Source organism: Spermophilus citellus (assembly GCF_964194105.1).
Source record: "Spermophilus citellus genome assembly, chromosome: 2".
Lineage (NCBI taxonomy): Eukaryota > Metazoa > Chordata > Mammalia > Rodentia > Sciuridae > Spermophilus > Spermophilus citellus.
Genome location: NC_138183.1, coordinates 35,523,956 through 35,551,177, shown reverse-complemented (window position 1 = coordinate 35,551,177; position 27,222 = coordinate 35,523,956). Strand labels below are relative to the sequence as shown.

Sequence of the window (27,222 nt, the reverse complement as noted above, 5' to 3'; positions counted from 1 at the left end):
CACAGACTCTCCTCCTTTTTTTTTTTTTTTGGTACCAGGGATTGAATCCAGGGACACTTTACCATTGAGCCACATCCCCAGCCCTTTTTCTTTCTTTCTTTTTTTTTTTTTTTTAAAGAGAGAGTGAGAGATAGAGAGGGGGAGAGAGAGAGAGAGAGAGAATTTTATTTTTTAGTTTTTGGCAGACACATCTTTGTTGGTATGTGGTGCTGAGGATCGAACCCTGGCCGCACGCATGCGAGGCGAGCGCGCTACCACTTGAGCCACATCCCCAGCCCCCGAGAGAGAATTTTTAATATTTATTTTTTAGTTTTTGGCGGACAGAACATCTTTTGTTTGTATGTGGTGCTGAGGATCGAACCCGGGTCGCACGCATGCCAGGCGAGCGCACTACCGCTTGAGCCACATCCCCAGCCCCATCCCCAGCCCTTTTTAATTTTTTAATTTTTTTTATTTTTGAGACAGGGTGTCACTGAGTTGCTTAAGGCCTTGCTAAGTTTTTGAGGATGGCCTTGTACTTGTGTTCCTCCTGCCTCAGCCTCCCAAGTTGCTAGGATTACAGGCACACACCACCATGACAGGCAAGAGCCCCTTCTTCTTAACGATCCTCTTTCTATCCCCTGTGGTTTTATGGTATTATCCCTTGCTAACCCTTCTTCTTCTCCTGCTTGGGTGTAACAGGCTAGCAAGTACTCTAATGGCCATCATCAGCTCAGGTTGTGTCTGGCTTCTTAATTCTTGCCTCTTTCATCTTGTCAAAATAAATAAATAAAGGTAATATATAGTAAACACAGCACTGAAATGTTTTAGCTAAGCTGGATAAATGTGAGGTTTTAGCCAATTATCATAATTTTATTTATTTTTTTTAAAAATCAGGAATATCTGGGGCTGGGCATGTGGCTCAAGTGGTAGCGCGCTCTCGCCTGGCATGTGTGCGGCCCGGGTTCGATCCTCAGCACCACATACAAACAAAGTGTCCGCCAATAACTAAAAAAATAAATATTAAAATTAAAAAAAAATCAGGAATATCTGGGCAAGGTGGAGACTAAACTGATGACTAGGGGAAGAGGTTAAATGACCTTAGGATTCTGGAAAGCAAGGATCTCAGTGGTTCCAGAGACCACAACTAAAAGGAGGGGAAGAGAGCTTTTGAAGTGCAGAGGAAGAGGTACTTTAGGGCTTGGATATACCCAGAATTTTTTTTTAATATGTATTTTTAGTTGTTGATGGACCTTTATTTTATTCATTTATTTATATGTGGTGCTGAGAATCTAACCCAGTGCCTCACACATACCAGGCAAGTGCTCTACCATTGAGCCACAACCCCAGCCCGTACCCCAGAAGTTTTTAAAATATCAGGATTGTTGTTGCTGTAAGAAAAGGAAAAGTATTACTACAGAAGTCACAGGCAGCCTCAGGGAACAAAAGGTTTTAAAACCTCACAGTGCAGAATAACTTCAGGTTATGAAGAGAAGAAGGTATGGGGCCTACAAGTTTTGTTAGTTAATGGGAGAGAGTATTCATCTGATTGATATCTTGCAACAATCCTGTGACTTTGGCATTCTGTTGAGCTTTTGAAAAATGAGAATTTCTGTAGCAGTCTTTGGTGCTCTATAACCATGGTTTGTCTCCCTTTTCTTTCCTTAGTGGACTTGTGTCTATGAATTCCAAGAAGGAGCTCCAGTGCGACCAGTCTCACCTCGCTGTTCCCTACGACTGACTCATTACATTGAAGAAGCCAATGTAGGCAGGGGTTATATCAAAGAACTTTGCTTCAGCCCTGATGGGCGAATGATTTCTTCCCCACATGGCTATGGGATTCGCTTGTTGGGATTTGACAAACACTGCAGTGAACTTGTTGACTGTTTACCCAAAGAATCCAGTCCCCTGCGGGTGATCCGATCTCTGTACTCTCACAATGATGTGGTACTGACAACAAAGTTCTCTCCAACACATTGTCAGATTGCCTCAGGGTGCCTTAGTGGACGGGTCTCTTTGTATCAGCCAAAGTTTTAGGCACAACTTACATCAAATAAGGAACTCTCTGGTGTTTGACTTATTAATTACTTCAATTTAGGTGAAGTGTTTTCTTTTTAGAAGATCTTATAAGTTTGGGTCAAGATCCTGGTTCTTATGGGTCCATGAATACACCTGTGACCTGAGTACTTGATCATCCAGCATCATATGGGCATCTCCAAGTAGACTATGCAGCATCGTCCTTTTCAGCATTCCTCTGCTCCTGCTGGTCTGTGCCGCTGAACTCCAGTTCTTATGGTTATTTTGCATGGTAGTTGAGTTTCCTCCTTACCTTCCTGCCTCCTTCTGTTCCTTCCTTCTTTCCTTCTCTCCTTCCTTCCTTTCTCTTTTTTAGTTTTGGTATGTTGGTATGAATTTTATGGACATTTGGCAGAGGAGTTTTGGTTGGGATAAGAGAAACCCATGACACTAGTATTGAATAAAACTCAGAAGATGGATGTTGACATGCCAGTTGTTGAAAAAAAAATTCCATCTTGATTTATCAATGTACTTGGCCTTTTAAAGTTGCTGTTATATTTCTCTATATTGAGCACAGATAATGGCATTTTTCTCATAACTATTAGATAGTCTTGCATCAAAATGTCTTTTAAGTTTCCTGATAAAATCATACAGGAAAGTTTTTTCATGTGAGAGATTTTGTGAAATTCTAGAAAAAATACTACCACCTCTCTTTGTAATTTACTTGTATGAATTTATAATCTCTCTCATGTCCCCTTATTTGGTATTTAGCTCCTATCAGCAATATCAGAGAGGAAAGGAGGAGAAGAAATGGGCTTGGTCATTTCTGTTGTACAGAAGAGGATTTAAACATTAGTACAGTATTTGGCCACAGAGAGATGGAACAATGTGACTTAAGACTTTCTGTGTTTTCTCTGCCAGAATGATGTATTAACAGTATTGGGGTGGACGGTGAATTAAGAGTAAAGAAATGGCATTTTACTCATCTTTCTTCCTTGAGCCAAGGGTCACAAGCTCAACTTACCATTAGCAAACAGAGAGCTGCAGTCCTCTTCCAGATGTTATCATAATCCTGGCAGTGATCTGGGTGTCATCCTTTTTTCTGTTTTGTTATAGAACACAGCAAGTGAAAGCATCAGGTAGGGGCAAGCACAGGCTGATGCTCTGTTGAATAGGCAGCTTTCTTCCTGTCTCCTCTACATGGAATGTATTATATTTAGAAGGGATTTTCCAGAGGCTGGAGTAATTTAAGCCATGCACCAGCCTTGTCCTCTTTAGGCCATTGGTTCTCAAACATTAGGGTGCATTATAATCATTGTAGAGATTCTGAAAATACAGAAACCTGTATGTCACCTTAGGAGATTCTGATTTAGGCAGGGAGAGGACAGGAATCTCTATTTTTAACAAGAACCCCAGGTAATCTTTATTCAGGTGACCTTTGAATCACAATTTTAAAAACATAGTCTTAAACAGCATTATATATTTCTATACTCATTTGGTGCTTAACATAATTCCCACAAGGTGTTTTGATTATTTAATAAGTAAATGAACATTTTTAGAGATATAAAACAACTTGGAATGTAATTAATTGCATTATTTGACAAATGAGAGAAGTTAAGTCACTTGCTTAAGATCATCATGCAAAGTTTGTGACAGAACCAGGACATGGGTTTAAGTTTCCTAATTCCTTGCTCAGGGCAATTTCTAAGATATGCTGGCTGTTAAATCAATGACTTATGAACACTTTGTCATTAAGTTGTATTATTGTGAATATCCTTATAGGTTGGGAAAAAAAAAAGGGCTTGAGAGTAGATGCTGAGATTCCAGCCATATGAAGAAAAGTACTTTAAATCTTACAGAAATGTTTAAACAACCCTAATATATGAATAAAAGTGACATTTATTGTAGGACCTGCCAAATAGTCATTCACACACATATATGTAAGAGATTCTGTCTTGGAACAATGTTGACTCTAGAACAGAATTAGATTATCTTACCACAGATGTTGAAAAAATTGGAAATTTTGTGGCCATTGAAAAAATATACATAAAAGCACAGTGAAAATGTAGGCTTGCCATAAATTTCATAAAAAAGAAAAAATTTAACAGAATGAAATTTTGGAGATAAAAACACTGAAAATTATTATTAAAAATAAGCTATGAAAAAAAAATAAGCTATGAAGGGGGCTGGGGCTGTAGCTCAGTGGTAGAGCACTTGCCTCACAAGTGTGAGACCCTGGGTTTGATCCTCAGCACAACATAAAAATAAATAAATAAATAAATAAATAAATAAATATGTGTGTCCATCTACAACTAAAATTATTTTTTTAAAAAAGCTATGAAGTACAAATCAAATTGAATTCAAAAGAAGACTCCACAAATTATTAACTTTGGAAAGGATTCCATGTCAAGTGGTGCACACCTGTATTCCCAGTGGCTGGGGGTGCTGAGACAGGAGGATTTCAAGTTCAAAGCCAGCCTCAGCAATGGTGAGGCACTAGCAACTCGGTGAGACCCTATCTCTAAATAAAAAATACAAAATGGGCCTGGGGATGTGGCTCAGTGGTTGAGTACCCCTGAGTTTAATCCCCAGTACCAAAAAAAAAAAAAAAAGGATTCCATGTCAGATGCTGGACCCACATGCCACCCAATTCCAAATTTAGTCAATGGTTCTTGAACCACTTTAGGGAACTTATTATGTGTTAAATAATGTATCTGCTTTACTCTTAGCCCCCACAAAAACTTGGAAGATAGTTAGAATTAGCCCCAAATCTTTGGCAGCCATGATGTGATAGAAACCATAAGTGACTTGTCTGAAGTCACAGAGTTGGCAGTGGGTGGCAAAACTGGGATTCAAACCTAGGTTTGTCTTTTTATTTGATTTAATCCAAAGATAGTGCAAAATACTCTATCCTTTTGCCCTTTAGTTTCTAAATGATGGTAAATTGGCCTGTTAATTTACTTTTTCAGCATCTTCTGGAAGGTTTTTTTTTTTTTTTTAATTACAGCATTGGCCTTATCTTACCTTGTATACTATGTAAAAAGAACATATACAAGATTGACTGTTTCTATGAGAATTAATTCAAATACCGCAGACTCAGGGCATACATAGAGTCCATTCATTACTAAAAAACCTCAAGCAGGATAAGTGTCTGTGAAATAGAAAAGAAAATGAAGAATATGGAGCATTGTGTAAAAATAGAGCCATACAAATGAGAATTAAAAATTATCAGCAGGGGGCTGGGGATGTGGCTCAAGCGGTAGCGCGCTCGCCTGGCATGCGTGCGGCCCGGGTTCGATCCTCAGCACCACATACAAAAAACAAAGATGTTGTGTCCGCCAAGAACTAAAAAATAAATATTAAAAATTCTGTTTAAAAAAAAAAATTATCAGCAGGGGCTGGGATGTGGCTCAATTGGTAGCGCGCTCGCCTTGCATGCGTGCAGCCCAGGTTCGATCCTCAGCACCACATACAAACAAAGATGTTGTGTCCGCCGAAAACTAAAATAAATAAATAAATACTTAAAAAAAATTATCAGCAGCGGGCTAAAATTGTGGCTCAATGGTAGAGCGCTTGCCTAGCATGTGTGAGACACTGGGTTTGATTCTCAGCAACACATATAAATAGATAAAGGTCCTTCAACAACTAAAAAAGTATTTTAAAAAATTAACAGCAGTGGGCTGGGGATGTAACTAAGTGGTAGAGCACTTTCCTAGCATATGTGAGGCACTGGGTTCAATCCTCAGCACCACATAAAAAATAAAGGTATTGTCCATCTACAACTAAAAAAATATTAACAGCAGCAAACTCAACAAAAGAACCCTTGCTCTCCTTGATATGTGGTCATGATCAAAAAGTCATCAGAGAATTAAAGGGCATCAGGAATGCTATATTATTGAAAGAAATGACTTCTTACCATTTCCAGGCCCTGTTTCACTTTCTGTGTAAACATCGAATCTGCTATATTTTACTCTAAATTTTATTCAGTCATTTTTTTTCATGATAATTGATAAAAGGTATCATGATTGGTAATATAATACAATTGTTGGTAAATGTAATATAGATTATTCTCCTGTTTTGAAAGGCTTTCTCCAGAACAGTGTCCTCTAACGACACTGCTGTGTTGATGAAGTACATCAAATATGTGGTAACTCCTTACTTTCAGTTTTGAAATGAAGTGACTAAGCAGGAGGTAACCTCAGTTTTAGTCTTTAAAAAATATGTGTGGTCTTTTTTCTTAGAAGGTTAAAGCTTCTAAGAAATGAATAGATATCATTCCTCCCTGTTACATCCCTGAGAAGAGCCCATACCAAAAATTTTAGGAAAGCAAGCAAGGAAGGGTAAATTACATGTTCCCTGCTCCTGTGTCTAGAACCAAGACCACCTTATATCATTTTTAAGGTGATGTTCTCTAGAAAGTGCAAAAAAGGGAAAACACTCAGAATATTTTATAAGCGTAGTGTTTCCTATAATAGAATATATTGGTACTGGCATCCACAAGCATCTGTTAAACTTTTATTTAGCAAGAAAAAAAATCTGATAACTCACTGAAGACAATCATCCCCATTTAGTGACCAGCAGTCATTGAGTACTGTGAAAATCCACTCAGTTATACTCTGTGTCGGTCATGAAGGAAACCATACATATGAATTTTGGATAAGTAATGCATATCTCTTAAGTGCCAAAATTAAAAACTTGTAATTATTTTTGATGCAAGTCTTTCAGGTGTGTTAGTATGCCTCCCTGCCTTCTTCAGTATCATTCACTTTTTCATGATGAAAAGTTATATTCATAATGTGTTATTATAAATACCTAGTGAGCTCTGATAATGTGTAAAACATTTCATAGAATATAAAGGGCTAAAACAAATATGAGTTAATATCTTTTATGAAGTGATTCCTTCAATTCTGAGATATATCATTTGCCTCAGATTGCTAACTTTTTAAAAATGTTTTTTTTTTTTAATCTCCTAAGTAGTGTGTTTTGTCAACATGCCTGCCTCTAGCAGGCTCCCCACTTTCTTCTAATTGTGCAGTGTTCATCTATTATGAGCTGGGACATGAGATAACCAAGCCTGTTCAGAATTTCTACAATTAGAACTGGACAAACTCTCAGTACACAGTCTGGGACAGCTCCCTTGATTGCTTTCTGCTTATCTTCTAGATAATACAAGATCCCAGTTATAGCTAGGCTAGTTTTTCAGTTGCAACCAAGTAAGATACTTCAAACTAAGGAAGCTGCTAGGAAAAAAAAAAAAAAAAAAGCAATGTACCAAAGTACAGCAAAGCAACAACAAAAGCTCTGTGTATGCACAGGGATCTTTTATGCTTTTAAGTAAAGAGGAAGAGTGCAGGAAAATAAGAAAATCCAGATGGACTTAAAACTATTTTAGATGCCATTTTAGTTGCCATTAAACTTTGTCTGGGGCTGGGCATGTGGCTCAAGCAGTAGCGCGCTCGCCTGGCATGCGTGTGGCCCGGGTTCGATCCTCAGCACCACATACCAACAAAGATGTTGTGTCCGCCGAGAACTAAAAAATAAATATTAAAAAAAATTTTCTCTCTCTCCCCTCTCTCACTCTCTCTTTAAAAAAAAAAAAAAACTTTGTCAGTAACTATTTAAATGTGTGCTTAAATTATCACATGTTGTTACAAAGACAGTTTAGGCCCATAGGATAAGATTGTACTAAAATTTATATCCTAGAGATAATTCTAAATGATATCGGAAGAATTTCTCCCAAATGATAATGGAAATTTTTATTAAAAGAAAGTCCAGGTTACCTTTATGCTGCTCTCTTTAGTTGTAAATGAATTAATGATAGAGATAACGGGTTTTATCAAAAACCCAAGGAGCACATCTTACATACACCTCCTGTCTGTACGTGTATATAAATGTCACTATAAATGAAAGTGTTACCCAGAGATAATAAAATAACTTATAAAATTTAAATCTGGTCCAAAGTCTTTAAGATAGCTAGAATTTTCAGCTTCCCTAGGTATTTTAGATATCATGGTTTTTACATTAAAAAAATGAATGTTTGAATTTTCTTTTAAATTTCACTGCATCCTTCATTTCCAAAGTGTTTTCTGGAAAATTTTAGACATTTTCAGGACTCTTGGGAGTGTTTCTGATAATATACTAGACACCCAGAAATTTTTCTTAGTAGGTTCTAAGGTGCTGCAAATTCTTATGCTAGACTGTAAGCTCCTTGAGGGCAGGACTGTCTTATTTATTCTTGTATCCCCAGTGCCTGGCATAGAACCTAACACAGAGTAGTTGTTCAATAAATATTTGTTGAATGAATCAAATGAACCTTCACCATATGTGGCCTCCAGCTCCCATGAAGCCAGAATGTGATGTGCAAGTTACTTAGTACTAGAGGAATCAAATTGTTTATTATTGTAACCAACAGACTGTCTTCATCAAGGTAAGATTTGTTCTGATCATAAGTAACCAACTATTTCTCATTGACTTGAAAAACTACAAATTAAGAATCAGTTTTTCTTAAACAAGCATTTAAATCTCTCTTATATGCTTAGTGTTGTACTAAGGACCCAAAAGAAAGGTAACTAAGATCTTGATATTCCATCATGGCAGTTGGAATAGACTTAGAGGAAGGGCTGGCTTTATAGGTGTTGGGCCTTTGCAGTCCTATAGGGCCCCACACAGAGAAAAGCCTCATACTTGGTTAAATGCTTGCTCCAGCTGTCTTGAAAAGTTTCAAACAACAAGCCTGCATTTTATTTTGCCCTGGGCTTAACAAATTATGAATTTAGTCTTGCTTAAATGTTAACTATTTTTGACACTGTAGAAACATGAGAATTATATAGAATCTTACCTGCCTTCCAGTAAATATTCACATTCATTGAAAACTAGCTATAAAATGCATGATTTAGTAAAATAACTTCTGAAATGTGAAATTTAAACAAAACTACATTCCTCCTTCAAGGTTTTTGGCAAATCAAATGTCCATCACTGTAGAATAGAAAAGCTGCTTTAAAAATGTTTAAGTGGCTTTTTTCTTTTTTCATTGAATTATTTTGAGTCTTTTAAATGGATGGATGTAGAGTAGGTGAGTTGATTTTAACTATATGCATACCCACGTAAAACTTTAAGGTTTTAATAAACCTTCATTTTTTTACGTGCACTGGATATTTTGGTATAAGTCTACTTCATGATGTGCTTTTAAGAAATGTTCCTTTGAAATATTTTACACACTTTTTGTGTGTGGTTAGCCTGCTTAAAAGGTTGATAGCAAATTTGTACTTAGTAGTAATTTGATAATTTTTGCTTTAACCTCAGGGATATGCATTTTTAGACCAGAATCAAGCACAAAACTGTGACAGAGGCAGTAGCTTGGTGGTTCTTGTTAATGACAGTCTTAACTTTTTACCATCATGCATCAGAAAAAAAACTTTACATGCCAAGTTTTTGTTTTGTTTTGTTTTGTTTTCCTTTTTTTTGTTGTTGTTTATTTAGTTTTTTTTTTTTTTAATGTGGTGCTGGGGATTGAACCCAGTGCCTCGAACGTGCTAGGAAAATGCTCTACCACTGAGCCACAACCCCAGCCCACATGCCAAATTTTAATTATTTATAAATTATTGTATCTTATTTATCTATCATGTACATTGTAAAACATGAACAGAGGAAAAAGAAAATTAAGATTTTTAAAAACCAAGGTTTACATTTTTTCCTATACCTCCAGGGATAAACTGTGCTTTGGCTGGTATACACACACTTCATTTTGTATGAACCACTGTCTGAAACATAAGTTAGCATTTTACACTCATGTTCTGACCTTGGCACAGTGGCACATACCTGAAATCCCAGCTCAGGAGGCTGAGGCAAGAGGATTGCAAGTTCAAGACCAGCCTAACGATTTAGTGAAATTCTGTCTCAAAATAAAACAGGGTAGGAGATGTAGCTCAGTGGTAGAGCACCCTTGAGTTTAATCCCCAGTACTGCAGAAAGACAACAGGTGAACTGAGATTTCATCCTTTCATGTGTTCACTAATGTTCTGGCCATTTATAAGTCTAATTGGTACAAATCATAGTTTTTACAGTTTTCAAAATTATTATTCAGTGGAAATTTGTATCAATGGAAAGGTTAGTTGATAATTTTTACTTCTGTCAAGCTATACATTTTTTTTAAAAGAGAGTGAGAGAGAGAGAATTTTTTAAATATTTATTTATTTATTTAATATTTATTTATTTTTTCTTAGTTCTCGGCAGACACAACATCTTTCTTTGTATGTGGTGCTGAGGATCGAACCCGGGCCACACGCATGCCAGGCGAGCGCGCTACCGCTTGAGCCACATCCCTAGCCCCATATACATTTTTTTTTTGTATTATTCAACAATGTGGTTGACAGTTCATTTTATCATATTGTTTTCATTCAGCAGAATAATGACAGTCCTATTTGGGACACTCATTTCTTTGGTAAGTCATTAAAGTCAAAAAATAGAATGAATCAACTGGACATGACCATATTGGTGTAGTCCCAGCTATTTGGAAGGTGGGGATAGGATCATTTGAACCCAGGAGGTCACAACTGAGACCCATCTCCAAAAAAAAAGAAAGAAAGAAAGAAAGAAATGAAAAATAGAAGAGAAAGTCTCTTTCAATTCAGATTATTTTGTGAAATTAGACTGATTTAATTATGATACTAATTTTTTTTAAAGAGAGAGAGGAGGGAGGGAGGGAGGGAGGGAGAGAGAGAGAGAGAGAGAGAGAGAGAATTTTTTAATATTTATTTTTTTTTAGTTCTCTGCGGACACAACATCTTTGTTGGTATGTGGTGCTGAGGATCAAACCCGGGCTGCACGCTTGCTACCGCTTGAGCCACATCCCCAGCCCCTATGATACTAATTTTTATTCAGCTATTTCTGACACATTTTGGCCTGTTTAAAAATAGGGGTTTTGGGGGGCTGGGTTGTAGCTCAGTGGTAGAGCACTTTCCTAGCTCGTGTGAGGCACTGGGTTCGATCCTCAGCACCATATAAAAATGAATAAATAAAACAAAGGTACTACATCCATCTACAAATAAAATGAAAATAGGGGTTTTGGGGGGCCTGGGGATATAGCTCAGTTAATAGTGCTTGCCTTGAATGCATAAGGCCCTGGGTTCAATCCCCAACATCATAAAAGAAAAAGAAAAAATAGGGGGCTTTGTTGTTTAGTTTTGTTTGGTACTAGGAATTGAACACAGGGGCATTTAATCACTGAGCCACATCCCATCCCCCCCCTTTTTTTCTTTTTAATTTAGAGTCAGGGTCTCACTGAGTTGCATAGTGCCTCGCTAAATTGTTGAGGTTGCTGAGGCTGGCTTTGAACTAATGATCCTCCTGCCCCAGCCTCCCAAACTGCTGGGATTACAGGCATGTGCCACTCAAAAAAAGATAGGGTTTTTATTGAAGAGAAAATTATTATTTAGCATGCATTCATATTAATAAATTAATGGTATGTATTTCCTATTGCTGTAACAATTACCACAATGGTTTAAAACAATACAAATTTAAACTGGGCACATTGGTGCACACTTCTATAATCCTACTTACTTGGGAGGCTGAGGCATGTTGAAAACCAGTCTGGTCAACATAATGAGACCATGTCTCAAAAAAAAAAAAAAAAAAAAAAAAAAGGTCCAAAATGGATCTCTAGGCAAAATCCAGGCATCAGCAGAACTGCACTCCCTCTGGGACACTGGAGAGAATCCTTTTCCTTGCCCTTTCTAGCTTTTAGAAGCTGTCTGCATTCCTTGGCTTGTTGCCCCTTCCCCCACTTAAAAGACAACAGTGTAGCATCTTCTGATCTCTTTTCTTTGTGTGTGTGTATGTATAGTGTAGCAGGGAGTAGTGGGGATTGAACCCAGGGGTGCTCTACCACTGAGTCACATCCCCAGCCCTTTTTTAAGTTTGAGATGGGGTCTTGATAAATCAGCCTCATGAGTCACTGCATCCCAGCTTTTTATTTTTAATATATATATTTTTTTAATTTTAAGACAGGTTCTCACTAACTTGTTGAGACTGGCCTCAAACTTGCAAACCTCTTGTCTCGGCTTCCTGATTCACTGGGATTACAGGTATGGCTCTGATTCTTGACTCTCCTGCCTCCCTATTTCACTTACAGTGAATACTTGGGTTCACTGTATCGTTAAGGAAATCTTCCTATTTTAAGGCTGGTTGTGAGCAAACAATTCCATCTGCAACTGTAATTACCCCTTGCTCTGTAACATCACATACCCACAGGTTCTGATTATTAAGTATGTGGATGTTGGTTGGGGGATTATTCTGCTTGCTTACTATGTGCTGATAGGCTTAGTGTTCTGCTCCCACTTAGTTTTTCACAGCATTCCTTAATCCTTAAAGCATTCTTATGTAGTAGATACTGTTATCCCCATTTTATAGAGGAAAAAAATAAGGTTTAAAAGAGATTAATTTACATATAATCTTCAGAATTAGACTCATGCAAGTCTGAATTCAGGCCCCAATTTTCAATCACTGATTTGATAACTTGTTGAGAAATTATCCACTGTATTTAGCCTGTTTTAGAACACTATGATTACTGATGGTCATGCTTGCTTGTTGTAAGAGAAATGTATTGTAGCTTTACTAAATTCTAATATCAGCACAAAAAAGTTGGAAAGCCTCTCCCTATGTGTTTAGGTCCACTAATATTTTAAGAGTTGCCATCTGAGATATAAATGCTTTTCTCCCCCAGATCTGTTCCCTGTGGAGGTGGGTTATTTTTAGTTTAAAGCTTAAAACTTTTTAAGCTTTGGGGGTCTGTCTGTCTGTCTGTCTCTCTCTCTCTCTCTCTCCCCCTCTCTCCCTCCCTCCCTCCCTCCCTCTTACAATTTTTAAAAACCTGTTCTTTTTAGATATATATGACAGTAGAGTGTTTTTTGACATATTATACCTACATAAAATATAACTTAAGTTTCTCTCTTGATCTGAGTGGCATTGACTAAGAAATCCATACTCAAATAGTCATTCTATATACTGGGATAACTGTGCGATTTCCTGGCCCTTGGTGGAATAAATACATATGTAGTAAGGGAAATCACCAGTAATCAATGGTTATCTTGAGAAGGGTTAGAAAAGTATGCATCATCTTGTGCTGGGGCCATAGCTTGTGGTAGAGCACTTGCCTAGCACAGGTGGGCACTGGGTTTGATCCTCAGCACCACATTTAAAAAAAATGAACAAAATAAAGGTTAAGTTCTTAAAAAAAAAAAAAAAGAAAAAGAAAGAAAAAGAAAACAATGCATCAACTCTTTTCCAGCATTTCCTGGTGGGTAGCGTGGACAGACTGCATGTTTGCATTTATGTTCCAGGCTATCTTAGGTCTCAGAATCAGGTTCTTTTTTTTTTTTTTTTTTTTTTTTTTTTGCCTTTGGTACTGAGGATAGAACCTGAGGGGCACTTACCCACTGAGCCACATCCCAATCCTTTTTTATGTTTAATTTAGAGATAGCATCTCACTGAGTTGCTTAGGGCCTCACAACCTTGCTGAGATTGGTTTTAAACTGGTGATCTTCCTGCCTCAGCCTCCTGAGCCACTGGAATGTTAGGTATGCAACACTGAGCCCAGCTCAAAATTGGGTTCTTACTTTGACTCCCTCTCCCCCATAGTAGCACTTAAGACAGTGGCCAGGCCAGGCCAGGCACATGCCTCTAATGCCAGCAACTCGGGAGGCTAAGGTGGGAGGATGATAAATTCAAGGCCAGCCTTAGCAACTTGGGCCCTAAACAGTTTTTTTTTTTTTTTTAAAGAGAGAGAGAGAGAGGAGAGAGAGAGAGAGAGAATTTTTTTAATATTTATTTTTTAGTTCTCGGTGGACACAACATCTTTGTTGGTATGTGGTGCTGAGGATCGAACCCGGGCCGCACGCATGCGAGGCGAGCGCGCTACCGCTTGAGCCACATCCCCAGCCCCCTAAACAGTTTAAGTGAGATCCTGGGTAAAAAAATAAAAGGGACTGGAGTGTATGTAGCTCACTGGTTAAGTATCTCTAGGTTCAATCCTTAGTACCAAAAAAGGAAAGGGAAAAAAATCGTGGCCAATATTGGGGTCCTGCCTTAGTTTCAATCGGAAATGTACGCAAAGACCCATGTTTTAAAGCTCACTGTATCATTCAGGAAATCTTCTGGGAGATGGTGATAACTTTAAGAGATGGGAACTAGTTGAGGGAAGTTATGTCATTGGGGGTGTGCTTCTGAAGAGGATAAATTGGCTCCTAATCCTGTTTCCTGACTGCCATGAGATAAGTGCTTCCCTCAGTCATGTGCTCCCACCGTAAGGTGCTGCCTCACCACTGTGGACTGGATCCTCCCAAACGGTGAGCCCACATGAACTCTCCTTCTCTCTGTCTCTGACTTCCTTTTTTGGTGGTGTTGGGGATTGAGCCCTGGCTGCTCTACCACTGAGCTACATTTGCAGCTCTTTTCTTTTTCTTTTTAAAATCAGGCTTTTTTCTCCCATGCCTTTTCATTTTTAAAGACAGGGTGCTGCTAAGCTGCCAAGGGTGGCCTCAAATTTAGAATCCTTTCACCTCAGCCTCGGGGGTAGCTGGGATTTCAGGATAAGGCACCATCCCAGCCACTTTTTCTCTTGTTAAATCAGTTTATCTCAGGACTTTGTTTCAGTAATGGGAAGCTAACACCGGCCCCAAACTGCTTCTCCTTGTTCTTGCACCAGGAATAGAAGCACCTGCTGTGGGACTGCATTAATTTGCTCTGGCTTGATCCTGGTCATGGAGTACGATTCTCATTCTTTGAGGAAGATTCATGCTCTTCCCTCTCCCACCCTACCCCACCCCACCCCTTTTGGGGAAAGTCTGAGCTTTCCTTTCCTGACATCCACCAGACTTGTCCACTGAGTTGTCCTCCAGGTGCCTCCCTTCCAGCAGAGGGTGTGAGAAGTGATGCTCAATTCTAGCATGCATGAGCAGCACCCTTCTCAATCGGTCCCCACCGTCCATTTTTTTTTTCCACTTTAGATTTGCCTCTTCTAGTATCATATAAACAGAATCATACATTATGTATTTCTCTTAAAAGAAATTCCTAAGGGGGAAAAAAGTACCTATGAAACAGAATAATATGATAGACAACATCTGGAATCAGAAAATAATTCAGTCATGGAATAGGTATTTATTATTATAAGAACCTCTTGACTATGGCTACATAGCAGAGGCCTCACAGAGATGGAGCCAGGCATGCACACTCACCACATGCCCCAGAAAGGGACTTAATCCAGTCGGGGAGTAGTGTCCATTCAAGAGAGGTTTATCTTTTGACTTCAGAATCTGTCTTAAACAGCCAAGGCTCTGTCTGTAGAATCTTATAATTCAAAATGATTTGTACTAAAAAGGCAACTTTATAGAACAGATACAAGGGAAATTTGCTAAACAAGAGACTAAAAGGTGCAAACTGAAATGATTAAAGATTCTATTTTCCTCTAGTTTGAGTTGATATAACTTTGAATGTATTTGGTATTGTTCTCAAAACACAATGTGCTTTTTGTTCCACAAATAATAAAAGCTTTAGAAGCTCCAAATGGTAACACAAGTTTTGATCTACTTGGACTTCTCTTCACCTTAGTTTTCTCAAGACATATAAAACCTCTTTTATCTCCAAGTCTAGGATCAGTGAAACCAGGGATACTTTACCACTGAGCTACATCCCCAGCCTTTATTTTGAGACAGGGTTTCACTAAATTGCCCAGGCTGATCTTGAAATTTTTTTTTTACTCTAATTTGTTATGTATGACGGCAGAACGCATTACAATTCATATTACACATATAGAGCACAATTTTTCATCTTTGGTTGTACGCAGTCACACTATTCGCGTCTTCATACATGTACTTAGGGTAATGATGTCCATCTCATTCCACCGTCTTTCCTAACCCCATGCCCCCTCCTTTCACCTCCCTCCTCTTGAGCTTTTGATCATTCTGCCTCAGCCTCCCGAGTTGCTGGGATTACAGGTGTGCACTACTGCACCTGGCTAATTTCTTTTTTACTCATTACTTTCATATTTTACACACAAATTACAAATGGAAGATACTGGGTTCCAATGTTTTTTCCCAGTTTTCCTTACGCTGTCTTTCTCAAAACTCTTAAGCTGGGTGTGGTGGCTCAGGAGGCTGAGGCAAAAGAATCACAAGACTTGCCTCAGCAACTTCAGACCCTGTGTGAAAAAATAAAAAAGGATCAAGGATGCAGCTCAGTGATAAAGTGCCCCTGGGTTCAATCCCCAGTACCAAAATAAATAAATAAAAATTTAAAATACTCTATCAATCACAATTATTTAATGGAGACGCAAGGAGTGATTAATTCAAGAAAACCTAGAAGTTTTAGTCACTCATTGCCCAGAAAAGTCTAACAGTGCTAAAGAAAATTCTGAGATTTCTTCCACCAAGAGAAAGGAGAAAGCTACTTACCATAAACCACCTATTATTAGATATGACCACCCTTGAAAGAGCAGTTAGTACTATCTGAAACAAATAGGAAGCATCTCAATGTAGCTAAAAGCATTTTTTTTCCCAAAAATGCACTCTTTGTAAGGAACAAGTAACTGCTTTGCCCACAAGTAACTGCTTAATTACACCTAAACTGTTTTACTTCTGGTGATGTTGAAGAGTAGAGCTAACAAGGGATTTGCCCTAAAGCAATTAAATCACTGGAGACTGGTGCTGTGGGGCAAGCTGGGAATCCCAGCTACTCAGGAGGCTGAGGGGGGAGGATTCCAAAATTGAGGCTTATTTAGGGAGGCCATGTCTGAATAAAAGCATGTTGGGGATTATTAAGTCAGTGGGACAGTGCTTGCCTAGCATGTGCAAGGCCCTGGGTCTAATCCCTAGCACTACAAAAACAACAAAAAAGACAAGATTCTTAGTAGTAAAGCTATGTAGAAAATTAACTTGTGTGGACTTCCTCCTGACCAAACAAGATGGGATAAATGTTCATTTTACCAGCATTCCTCAGGTGAACTGCTAAAAGACAAGACAGTGTGCTAAATGTTTTACCAATAGATCAATAAACTACCACAAAAAAAAGTGTTAATAGTAAGAAATGAATCACAAATCACCAAATAGGATGGGCTTAAAAAACAAACTTTATTCCAATTACCGCAAAAAGTATGTTAACTCTGAAACATTTAACAGATTTGAATTTAACTCATAGTCACATAACTCAAAACAGCAAAGTGTTTGTGTGCTTAACTGCTTTTAATAACAAAACTTTAAGAGGGAACAGACCCCCACAAAATTTGGGAGCTATTTAGGCAAGCAAATATTAAGCAAAAAGCATTAAAAGCTAAAAATCTTCAAATTTAGAGAGAATGCCATTCAAGTCTTCAATATACGTTTATTTGCACATGAAAAAACAAAGATTTTAATATAAAGGAAACCGAGTCTGAGTGCTTACCCTTTGTTCCAGTACCATCTCCCGCCTTGCCTTCATTTTCGGACTCCCACACCACAGTACTTCACCTGTATTGCCCTGCTGTTGGTTGAACATGATTGGCTTCCTGGAAGCAAGCCCTCCAGATCCCACATATACCCTGTCTGCGGCTCAGTATTCCCTTAGAGGTTTGCACAGCCTTATATGAGTATTATCACTGTTGTTGAGCTTGGGAATTTCAGGCATCCAAACGTAAGTTTATATACATAAGTTTTATTGCACAGGTCACAATGTATAGCAGGTGATTATATAATCAACCATGAGTCAAGATGAACATTTGATTATTTAGACAAAAACATCAACTTTGTCCCCTACTACAAAAGAACAAGACATAAGATTTGCCACCATACAAAGGCTGTGTTTGCTCTGTGGTGCAGTCCTGAGGGCTTGTACCACTTGAAGTGTGTTAAATGCAGAATTCATAACATTTCTGGAGGCATCAAACAGGGAGCATAGGACACAAAACCTCAAGTGTCTTATACTCTTGAGCTGCCTGTGCCATGTATGTAACAGAAAGGCCACTTAAAGCTCTTCAGATAGTTATTCAATCATGTTTGCCTTTTAAAAATGATTAGCACAACAGTTCACACTGAAGGTAAAAACAGTAGTTAGAATTTCTTAAGTACACATTTTGACTTAAAGTTCAGATAAAGCTGTTGGCTACAAGTTCTGAATTGACAAATTTAAAAAAAAAGTCTAGGAAAACACAAAACCATCTCTGGTAATGTGTTTGCAGTTTGGTCTTCAAGAGCTGTAAAAATGACAAGTTTAAAAATGAGTTAAAACCATTAACAATGTTGTTTTTAAATGTCACGTTTGAGACACCAAAAAAAACAAAGCACTTTCAATTCTCGTATCACTTTTATTTCACAAAAGTGCTTTACAACTTAAATCTCTCCCCTGTGTGGAGTGTAAAGACAAAAAGGCCCACAGAATGGAGGCCCCGGAGGTGTCTTCAAGGCCAGGGGCTGCTCCATGTGCGGAGCACCTCTGCTCACACGTGACTGGGGGTCAGGAGTGCCGTCTCCATTCACTTCTGAAACTCCCTTTAAATCCTGACTCAGTAGGCCAAGGGAAGCTATTTATTTGGTGTCAAGTTCTTGCTTTCTGAAATCCTCACATCTGTACCTTGGTCTCTGAACTGCTGTATCTACCACAAAAATATGAAGCAGAGCTGCTGTAAAGCTATTTAATTCCATTACTGCCTTGCAAATATTTAATGTGCTCCCTAACCCTTCACAGTTGGAAGGATGGTCACCTGATTTAACCAGCCACACTGTGTTTAGAGGTAAATGACTGTTTGGACTATAAGTCCACAAAAACTTTTGAGTAAGCTACTAGATGAGGCCCTGATTTATTTTGGTTGGTATGTGCACCTATTACCCAAAAAATGAAAAATTTGTATCAAAAAACCTTTCAAAGTAGGTTGGGAGCGGGGGTGGGGGGGGTGGGGGGGTGAGAAGCGTAGCTCAGTGGCAGAGTTCTTGTGTAGCAGGCACAAGGTCCTGGGTTTCATCCCCAGCACTGCAAAACACCAAAGCAAACCCCCTCCCCCAAACCCACCCACTTCTTCATGTCATATATTGGGAGGCAAAAGCTATATAATATTTACAGATGGATTTTTTTAAAGATTCATAAGCTACTTCTCTAGAATGTTCCTTATGTTTCATTAGTTTTTCAACTGATCCTAGAGTCATTTTGTTTCATCTACCTCGAAAAAAAGTTCTAATATTTCCTGGTTCTTTTAACAAATAACTTATCTGTTAAATAAGGTACGAGTATGTTGTCAGGCCAATACCAAGCTCTAAAATTCAAAATAAGCCTTCTAATGTCTTTATTTAGATCATATGCTCTTAAATTATTTTGTTTTAATGTCACACTGGTAGAACTAAGTTCCCCAAATGCCCAAATCCTAAGATGTCCCTATTTCCAAAAGTAAAATAAAGACTGCTAATACCACGGAGCAAAATCTATCCTGAGCTTCCCCATTGAGCCCTGTAACAGTTAGAAAGCAGGAAAAAAAAGGGGGGGGGGGGAATCAGCTAATATGGAAGTGTTTATCTTTTATGGAAGTGTTTATCTTTTAAAAGTAGTTTCAAGAGACCAGGATGCTTGAATATGATATATTACTACTCAAGGGGGGAAAACCGTCAAAGCCCTCTGCTAAGTTGGCACCAATAATATTAAAGAAACCAAGATAAAAGAGTGTGATCCATATGCATTTATGACCTCTTAATAGCATGAAATATTTATAGCCCTCCATCTTTTAGCAAAGAAATCAGTAAAATTAACACAAGGATATTTTGAAAGGGCTTAAGATCATAGTCAGAATTAAAGAGAAAACTTTCAAAGCTAGAAAGCAAAACTTTAATTAGCTGCTTGATTCTACCACATCTAAACTGGCAGTTTGGACAATCACGATCCAACAGGTGCTTAGTTTCAAAACTAACACCAACAATTCATCATGAAACACCTACACCTAATTAGCTGTTCTTCTCTGTTCTGTTCCTTTGTCTACCACATAAATGCTGGAGTTCAATGAAGACTACCCTTTGCAAATGCTCCTGAAAGCCGAAGCAAGAAATGGAGTAACAAAGTGAGCCTGAGAAGTCCCAGGGCCCTAGAGCATTCTCTCTGGCTGGTCACAGGCATTCATGTTTCAATAACGAAGTCTTCAGGCTGTTCTGGAAAAAAAGAATCATATCTTCACTGTTTGGTTACCCTGTGAAAGGTCACCAGACTGAAGCTATTTACCAGACAACAAGCCTAAAGCTCTTGGGTAATGACAAAAACAACAAAAAACCCTTAAATTTTCCTACTGAAACTTTTTATTGTTTATTTTTGTTGTTGAGGCTTAAGGAAATTAACTTTGCCCATAATTCATTCAGCCTGGACTTAGTGACACCAACTTATATTTGAGCCAATTAGGAATAAGACCAAACTACATTCTTAGGTCTATTTAGTTAATACATGGCACTTCACCAACGACTTTTCTCATATAACCTTTAACAAGAACTCATAAGTAGCATTGATTATCCCCCAAGAGATGAGAGATCGATGGTAATTCAAATGGGCACCTCTGAAAAGATTTGTCAATTTTCTGTCCCGTTCTAGCCAGATTGTTTTGAAAACCTTGGGGAAAGACTGAAATTCTCCACCAATCTGAGACTGTATGCGAGTTTTTACAACATTAACTGGAAAAAACAAGAATCCCAACATGGCACCCAGTAGACCTCCACAGATAAAGTCATTGACCAAATGAGCACTGTGAGTCGTTGCAGTAGGCAGGTGCTCCTTAATGGGACCTCGAAGACCAAAGAAAAGGACATTGCTGGATCCATTACGGAATAGAATGGGCACCAAACCTCGATAATACTCTCCAATTCCATGGCACTTCAGTGCCCTGAAAGCCTGATAAGTGTTTGTGAACTTGTCATGATGCTTGTGGTCTTGAAGCAATGTCTGAACTCTTTCCAATGGAGTGAAAATGGCTTCTGTTGTCCCTGCAAGTACTGCCGCCACACCACGGGTTGCAAACTCTGGGGCACTGACGTGCTTTTGGAGAAGGGAAGACAAATCCTCATACAGACCAAACATAAGTGCCAGGGTGGTGGTTTTCTGCATTAATGGCGGAAGGATTCCACGATACAAGTTTCTAAATCCATCCCTCCTCAACTGAAGCACTGCATCCCGGGTTTTGATTCCATAGAGCTGCTGCCGAAAAAGGATCTTCTGAATGGGAAATGTGATGGCTACATTGTTGAAAGCTGCGCAGCAGCCACATAAGTAATGCTTCATCTCACCAACATTTGTAATGTGAGGTGAGATGTCTTGTTTTGAAGATGTAAGGATTGGTGGTCTCTTTTCATGAGCTTCTGAATCCATCATGTTGCTTATGGTCTCTCTTCTTCATGAAGGATTTTTTTTTAACCTACAAATAAAAAATGATAATGGGTAAATTTTTTTTTGTGGTGCTGGGGATGGAACCCAGAGCCTTGTGCATACCAGGCAAGTGCTCTACCACTGAATTATGCCTCTAGTCCAAGGGAAAACCTTTTCATGGAGAGACAAACACACGGAATTTCTCTTTAATCCCTCCTCCAATTTATGAACCATATGTTTTCCCTTTTAGACTAGGCAAGTAGTTCGTCACATAAATTTTTTTTCATTATCATGTTAATTTAGAACATATGAATGGAATTCAGTGTGATAATTCAGTGCACTATATATCAGCAATTCTTTAAAGTATTTTCAGAAGACCCCTGGCCAAGTGCTATGGCACACGCCTATAATCCTAGCTAGTTGGGAGATAGGAAGACCAAGTTCAAGGTCAGCCTCAGCAACTTAGTGTGACCCTGTCTCAAAATAAAAAATAACTAGGGATGGAGGTATAGCTCAGTAGTAGAGCACCCATGGGTTCTATTCCCAGTATGTGGGAAAGGGGGAGGCTCTTTGGGATTCACAATAATAATGTTTAAGAGTGGAACCAGGCACTGTAGTTGTGGCTTAGTGGTAAAGCACTTGCCTAGCATGTGTAAGGCACTGGGTTCGATTCTCTTATGTAAATAAATAAATGAATCAAATTAAAGTCCACCAACATCTAAAAAAACATTAAAGAAAAAAGAGGGGAGCCAGGCACAGTGGTGCACATGACTTGGGAGGCTGAGGAAGGCCAGCCTCAGCAACTTTGTGAGATAGCATCTCAAAATAAAAAATTAAAAGGGCTGGGGATGTAGCTCAGTTCAATTTCTAGTACTAAAAACAAACAAATAAATAAAAATAGTGTAAAGAATCCTGAGACCAAAATAGTTCAAGCACCACTGAACTACTTCCTAACTATTGGCTGTACTAAACAATGGTATATCTCTATTATTTTACTGAAATAAACTCAAAGTCTTCCCATGGTAGTTAATACAGCAAAATGTGCATGCATGCATTCTATTCATACTTAGAGTTATTTAGTACCTTTGAACTTGGCCTGCTGGCAAGTATTAGAGATTCAAAGACAAGAAATTCACAAACTAATAGAAGAACCTGCCAGTGTAAACAATTACAACGCAGTGCAATATCTTCTGTGAAAATATGTGCTGTTGGACACATGAGGTACAAATGCTGGGAGGTGGAGACATGTGGAAAATGAGGTCACAGAAGGCCTGTAGGCTGTACTATATTTTTACATAATTTAATTTTCAAAACAACTCTATATTATTTTCTCAGTTTTACAAAAAACAAAATGAAACAAAATACCCACCCCCAAAACAAAAATCAACATTCTCCATTGTTCAAGGTATACCTAGTAACTGGTGAGGCCAGCACTTTGAAATGAAGTCTGACTCCAGGGCTCACATGCCTACTACCACACCACAGACTGCAATGACTGTGGGAGGCTGCCTTGGATAAGAGGCAGGTAGACCAGAGAGTGCAAGGATCTGAAGTCTAAACATACAGGCTTGCTTACTGAGTGGCACCAAGGCAAAGTCCTACCCCTGTAACACATCTGCTTTCATAAAATACAAGCAAGCTCTTTGCTTCCAGTCATCGAAATCTGATTTTTCCGGCTGGGGATGTGGCTCAAGTGGTAGCGCGCTCGTTTGGCATGCGTGCGGCCCGGGTTCGATCCTCAGCACCACATACAAACAAAGATGTTTTGTCCGTCGAAAACTAAGAAAAATAAATATTAAAAAAATTCTCTCTCTCTCTTAAAAAAAAAATTCTCTTAAAAAAAAAAAAAAAGAAATCTGATTTTTCCAAACAGAAAACAAAAACAAAAGATTCAAATTGGATTATCCAGAACAATTCCTACATTGCAAGTGTGGTCCTGGAAACTGTATTTAGGGATGACATGGTCATTTTATTATACTTTAGATATATCAGGCTAAATATTTTAAAATTGACTTTAATTCCTTAACAGTAAGTCACCACACTTACTATGACTATTAAATAAGTCAATTTAAAAATGAACAAAGGGGGCTGGGGATATAGCTCAGTTGGTACCGTGCTTGCCTTGCACAAACAAGGCCCAGGGTTCCATTCCCAGCACCACAAAAAACAAACAAAAAAGGACTTCAACAGACATTTCTCTGAAGATAATATACAAAATGACCAATAAGCACATGAGAAGATGCTCAATGTCAGTGATCAGAGAAATGCAAATCAAGACCACAAGACAGTAGCACCTCATACCTATGAAGGTGGCTACTACTGCAAAACCAAAGAACAACAATAGAAACACAGAAAGTAACAAGTGCTGACAGGGATGTGAAGCTGGAATGCTCAGACACCCTTAGTGGGACTGCAAAATACAACTGCTATGGAAAACAGCATCCTGCACCTGGGTATCCAAAATAACAAAGCAGAGCCATAAAGACCATGCATATCCACATTTAGAGCAGCTCTACTTAAGAACCCAGAGGCAAGGACTGGGGTTGGGGCTCAGTGGTAGAGCACTTTCCTAGCACATGTGAGGCACTGGATTCGATCCTCAGCACAATATAAAAATAAATAAATAAAATAAAGGTATTGAAGTTCACGTAAAACTAAAAAATATAAAAAAAAAAAAAAAGGAAAAAAAAAAAAAAGAACCCAGAGGTGAAGGCATCCAAGCCACATACAAGGGCTTCCACGAGAAACAGAGTCAGATACCTCATCAAGATATTTGTCTTAGGACAAAAAACTACAAAGTGCCTTATGTTTTTCCCTCCAAATACTACACATGTGCCGCTGTGAACTGTGAAACATTCAGGACTAAAGGTACAGAGAAATGTGATCATAGTCAAGCAGAGTGTGTAGCTGAAGCAGAGAAAAACCAGCAGCAGCTCTTGAAAGCTGACATCCACAGGAGCCACAGTCCACAACAAAGTCCACAATACACAACCACGATTTCCCTTCTAAGAATAACGCTTAGGGAAATAATTACTTACATAAGATGTATGCAAAGATTCACCCCTAACATCATCACAACGCTTTCTTGTTGTTTTTGGAACTGGAGATTAACCCAGAGGCACTCTACCACTGGGCCACATCCCCAGACATTTTTCAAATTTTGAGACAGTGTCATGCGCAGTTGCCCAGGCTGGTCTCAAACCTGTGATCCTCCTGCCTCAGTCTCCTGAGTGTCAGGGATTACAGGAATGTGCCACAGTATCAGGCATAACAGTGCTTTTAATAGCAAATTCTGAATAAAAATTAAATGCTCAACAGTAAGGGACCCACTGCATAAATGAAGATGTATCTACATGACGGGTGTTGAGAGCCTTCTCAACGGGCATATTATATGATCATAAATCAAAGTATTTGGGGCTGGGATTGTGGCTCAGTGGTAGAGCACTCGTCTAGCACGCATGAGGCCCTGGGTTCAATCCTCAGCACCACATAAAAATAAATAAAATAAAGGTATTGTGTCCAATTACTTCTAAAAAATAACAAAAAAATCAAAATATTTAATGTGAATCAAAACTACTCTAAGATTTCATCCCACTCCAGTCAGAATGGCAATTATCAAGAATACAAGCAATAATAAGTGTTGGCAAGGATATGGGGAAAAGGTACACTCAATACATTGCTGGTGGCACTGCAAATTGGTCAACCATTATGGAAAGCAGTATGGAGATTCCTTTGAAAACTTGGAATGGAACCACCATTTGACCCAGCTAACCCACTCCTTGGTCTATTCCCAAAGGACTTAAAATCAGCATACCACAGTGACACAGCCACATCAATGTTCATAGCAGCTCAATTCACAATAGCTAAACTGTGGAACCAACCTAGATGCTCTTCAACAGATGGATGGATAAAGAAACTGTGGTACATATACACAATGGAATATTACTCAGCATTAAAAGAGAATAAAATTAAGGCATTTGCAGGTAAATGGATGGAGGTGGAGAATAACATGCCAAGTGAAGTAAGCCAATCCCAAAAAACCAAACAAGGAATGTTCTCTCTGATAAGTGGATGCTGACCCATCATGAGGGAGAGGGAGTGTGGGGGAGAATGGAGGAACTTTAACTGGGCAAAGGGGAGGGAGAGGAAGGTAGGGGGCAAGGAGGTACGAAAGATGGTGGAATTAGATGAACATCATTAGCCTAGGTACACATATGACTGCACATGTGGTGAGACTCTACATCATCTACAACCAGAGAAATGAAAAGTTGTGCTCCATTTGTGTACAATGAATTGAAATACACATGTATTATAAATTAGGAAAAATTTTTAAAAATAAAAATAAATACATGAAAAAAGCATTTAAGGTTCAGAATATTATTACGTGTTTAATGTTGCTTATGAAATTTAAATAAGTCCTTTATTGAAGGAATAAACAATGTTACAGAAAAAAGCAAAATAAAACTTTTTATTGACATGTAACAGTACTAAGGCACAATCCTATGTATTTTTTTAAATATTTATTTTTTACCACTACAATATTTTTTAAATATTTATTTTTTACAACTAATATTTAGTTGTAGTTGGACTCAATATCTTTATTTATTTATTTTTATATGGTGCTGAGGATCGAACCCAGGGCCTCACACATATTAGGCAAGTGCTCTACCACTGAGCCACAACCCCAGTCCACAATCCTATTTTTAAATCAAAATTTACATACACAAAAAGGCTAAAGTGAGTGGTTTATCTATATTTTCTAATTTCACAGTAATGCTATATTTTTCTGTTTTACATTTTTCAATGTAAATTAAATTTGCCTTGGTCTATTCAACTGTTTTCAAAAGTTAAAACAGTAACAATAATGGTCTAATGCTGGGGCTGGGGTTGGGGCTGAGAGGTAGCGCACTTGCCTGGCATGTATGAAGCACTGGGTTCGATTCTCAGTACCACATATGAATAAATAATAACAACAACAATAATAATGGTCTAATGAGGACAAGAAAAAGCCAACAGTGATAGACGTGAGAAAATTACAAAGTGGCCTAAGGTAAATTGTTTTACCCTTCTGAGCCTCAGTTTCCACATTTATAAATTAGAATACCATCCCCTCTGCAAGATTAGAGTGAAAATTAGATGAAGAGAATGCGTATCAGATGCCTCTTTCAGAGAGATTAAGATAAGCAAATAATTAGACTACAAGGTGACAAGAACCACAGAAACATGCACAAGGTATCCAAGGCCCTCAGAGGGCTCTCAGCAGTCTGGTGGGTGGCAGGCAGGAGAGGGCCTCTGGCCTGGCTTTGAAAGCTGAGTAAGGCACATAATGGGAGAGCACATTCTGGCCAACAATGGCACAGGCTGAGGCACAGGTCCTGTGTCAAGGGATCAACAGTATCACATATTTGAAAAATTACTTATGTATGCTTTGCACAACGTAGGTGGGAGGACAGGCAGCTGATGGGAAAGAAGAAGCAGGCTAGGACCTGTGTCATGGGAGACCCTCAGGAAAATCCCAAGACCATCCTCAATCACATGTGAAGCAAATGGAACATACCTTTCTTAGGTATGTTACACCAAGATCTGTGTGCCTTTTCCAAGACAGATGATACTAAGAAAATGTAAACATCTGTACCATGTGTGGTCCAGAGCCTCTGTTTAGAGTTTGAGCAGGCTTCACATGTGAAGCAAATGGAACATACCTTTCTTAGGTATGTTACACCAAGATCTGTGTGCCTTTTCCAAGACAGATGATACTAAGAAAATGTAAACATCTGTACCATGTGTGGTCCAGAGCCTCTGTTTAGAGTTTGAGCAGGCTTGCTGAACACTTCTATTAGAAAAGATAAACTTGCCTTCAGTTAAGAATTATGACTGAGT

The 27,222-nt window shown here is 38.5% G+C and overlaps 2 protein-coding genes across 3 annotated transcripts in view; one reads left to right on the top strand and one right to left on the bottom strand.

The window, feature by feature from the left end:
• Positions 1–2,645, top strand: part of DCAF10 (DDB1 and CUL4 associated factor 10) — a 39,073-nt gene extending 36,428 nt beyond the window's left edge. Inside the window, exon 7 of the mRNA XM_081278703.1 lies at positions 1,648–2,645. Coding sequence (XP_081134829.1) covers positions 1,648–2,016 — 369 coding nt within the window. The 3' untranslated portion in view covers positions 2,017–2,645. The remainder of the gene's footprint in view (positions 1–1,647) is intronic.
• The window catches only part of SLC25A51 (solute carrier family 25 member 51), a 63,660-nt gene that overhangs the window by 26,336 nt on the left and 10,102 nt on the right, over positions 1–27,222 (bottom strand). Inside the window, exon 3 of one of the 2 annotated variants that reach the window (XM_081278707.1) lies at positions 18,886–21,391. The exons of the other annotated variant lie outside the window; for it this stretch is intronic. Within the exon in view, the coding sequence (XP_081134833.1) occupies positions 20,455–21,348 (894 nt within the window). The 5' untranslated portion in view covers positions 21,349–21,391 and the 3' untranslated portion in view covers positions 18,886–20,454. Of the gene's footprint in view, positions 1–18,885; positions 21,392–27,222 lie in introns of those variants that run through there. 2 annotated transcript variants of the gene reach the window in all.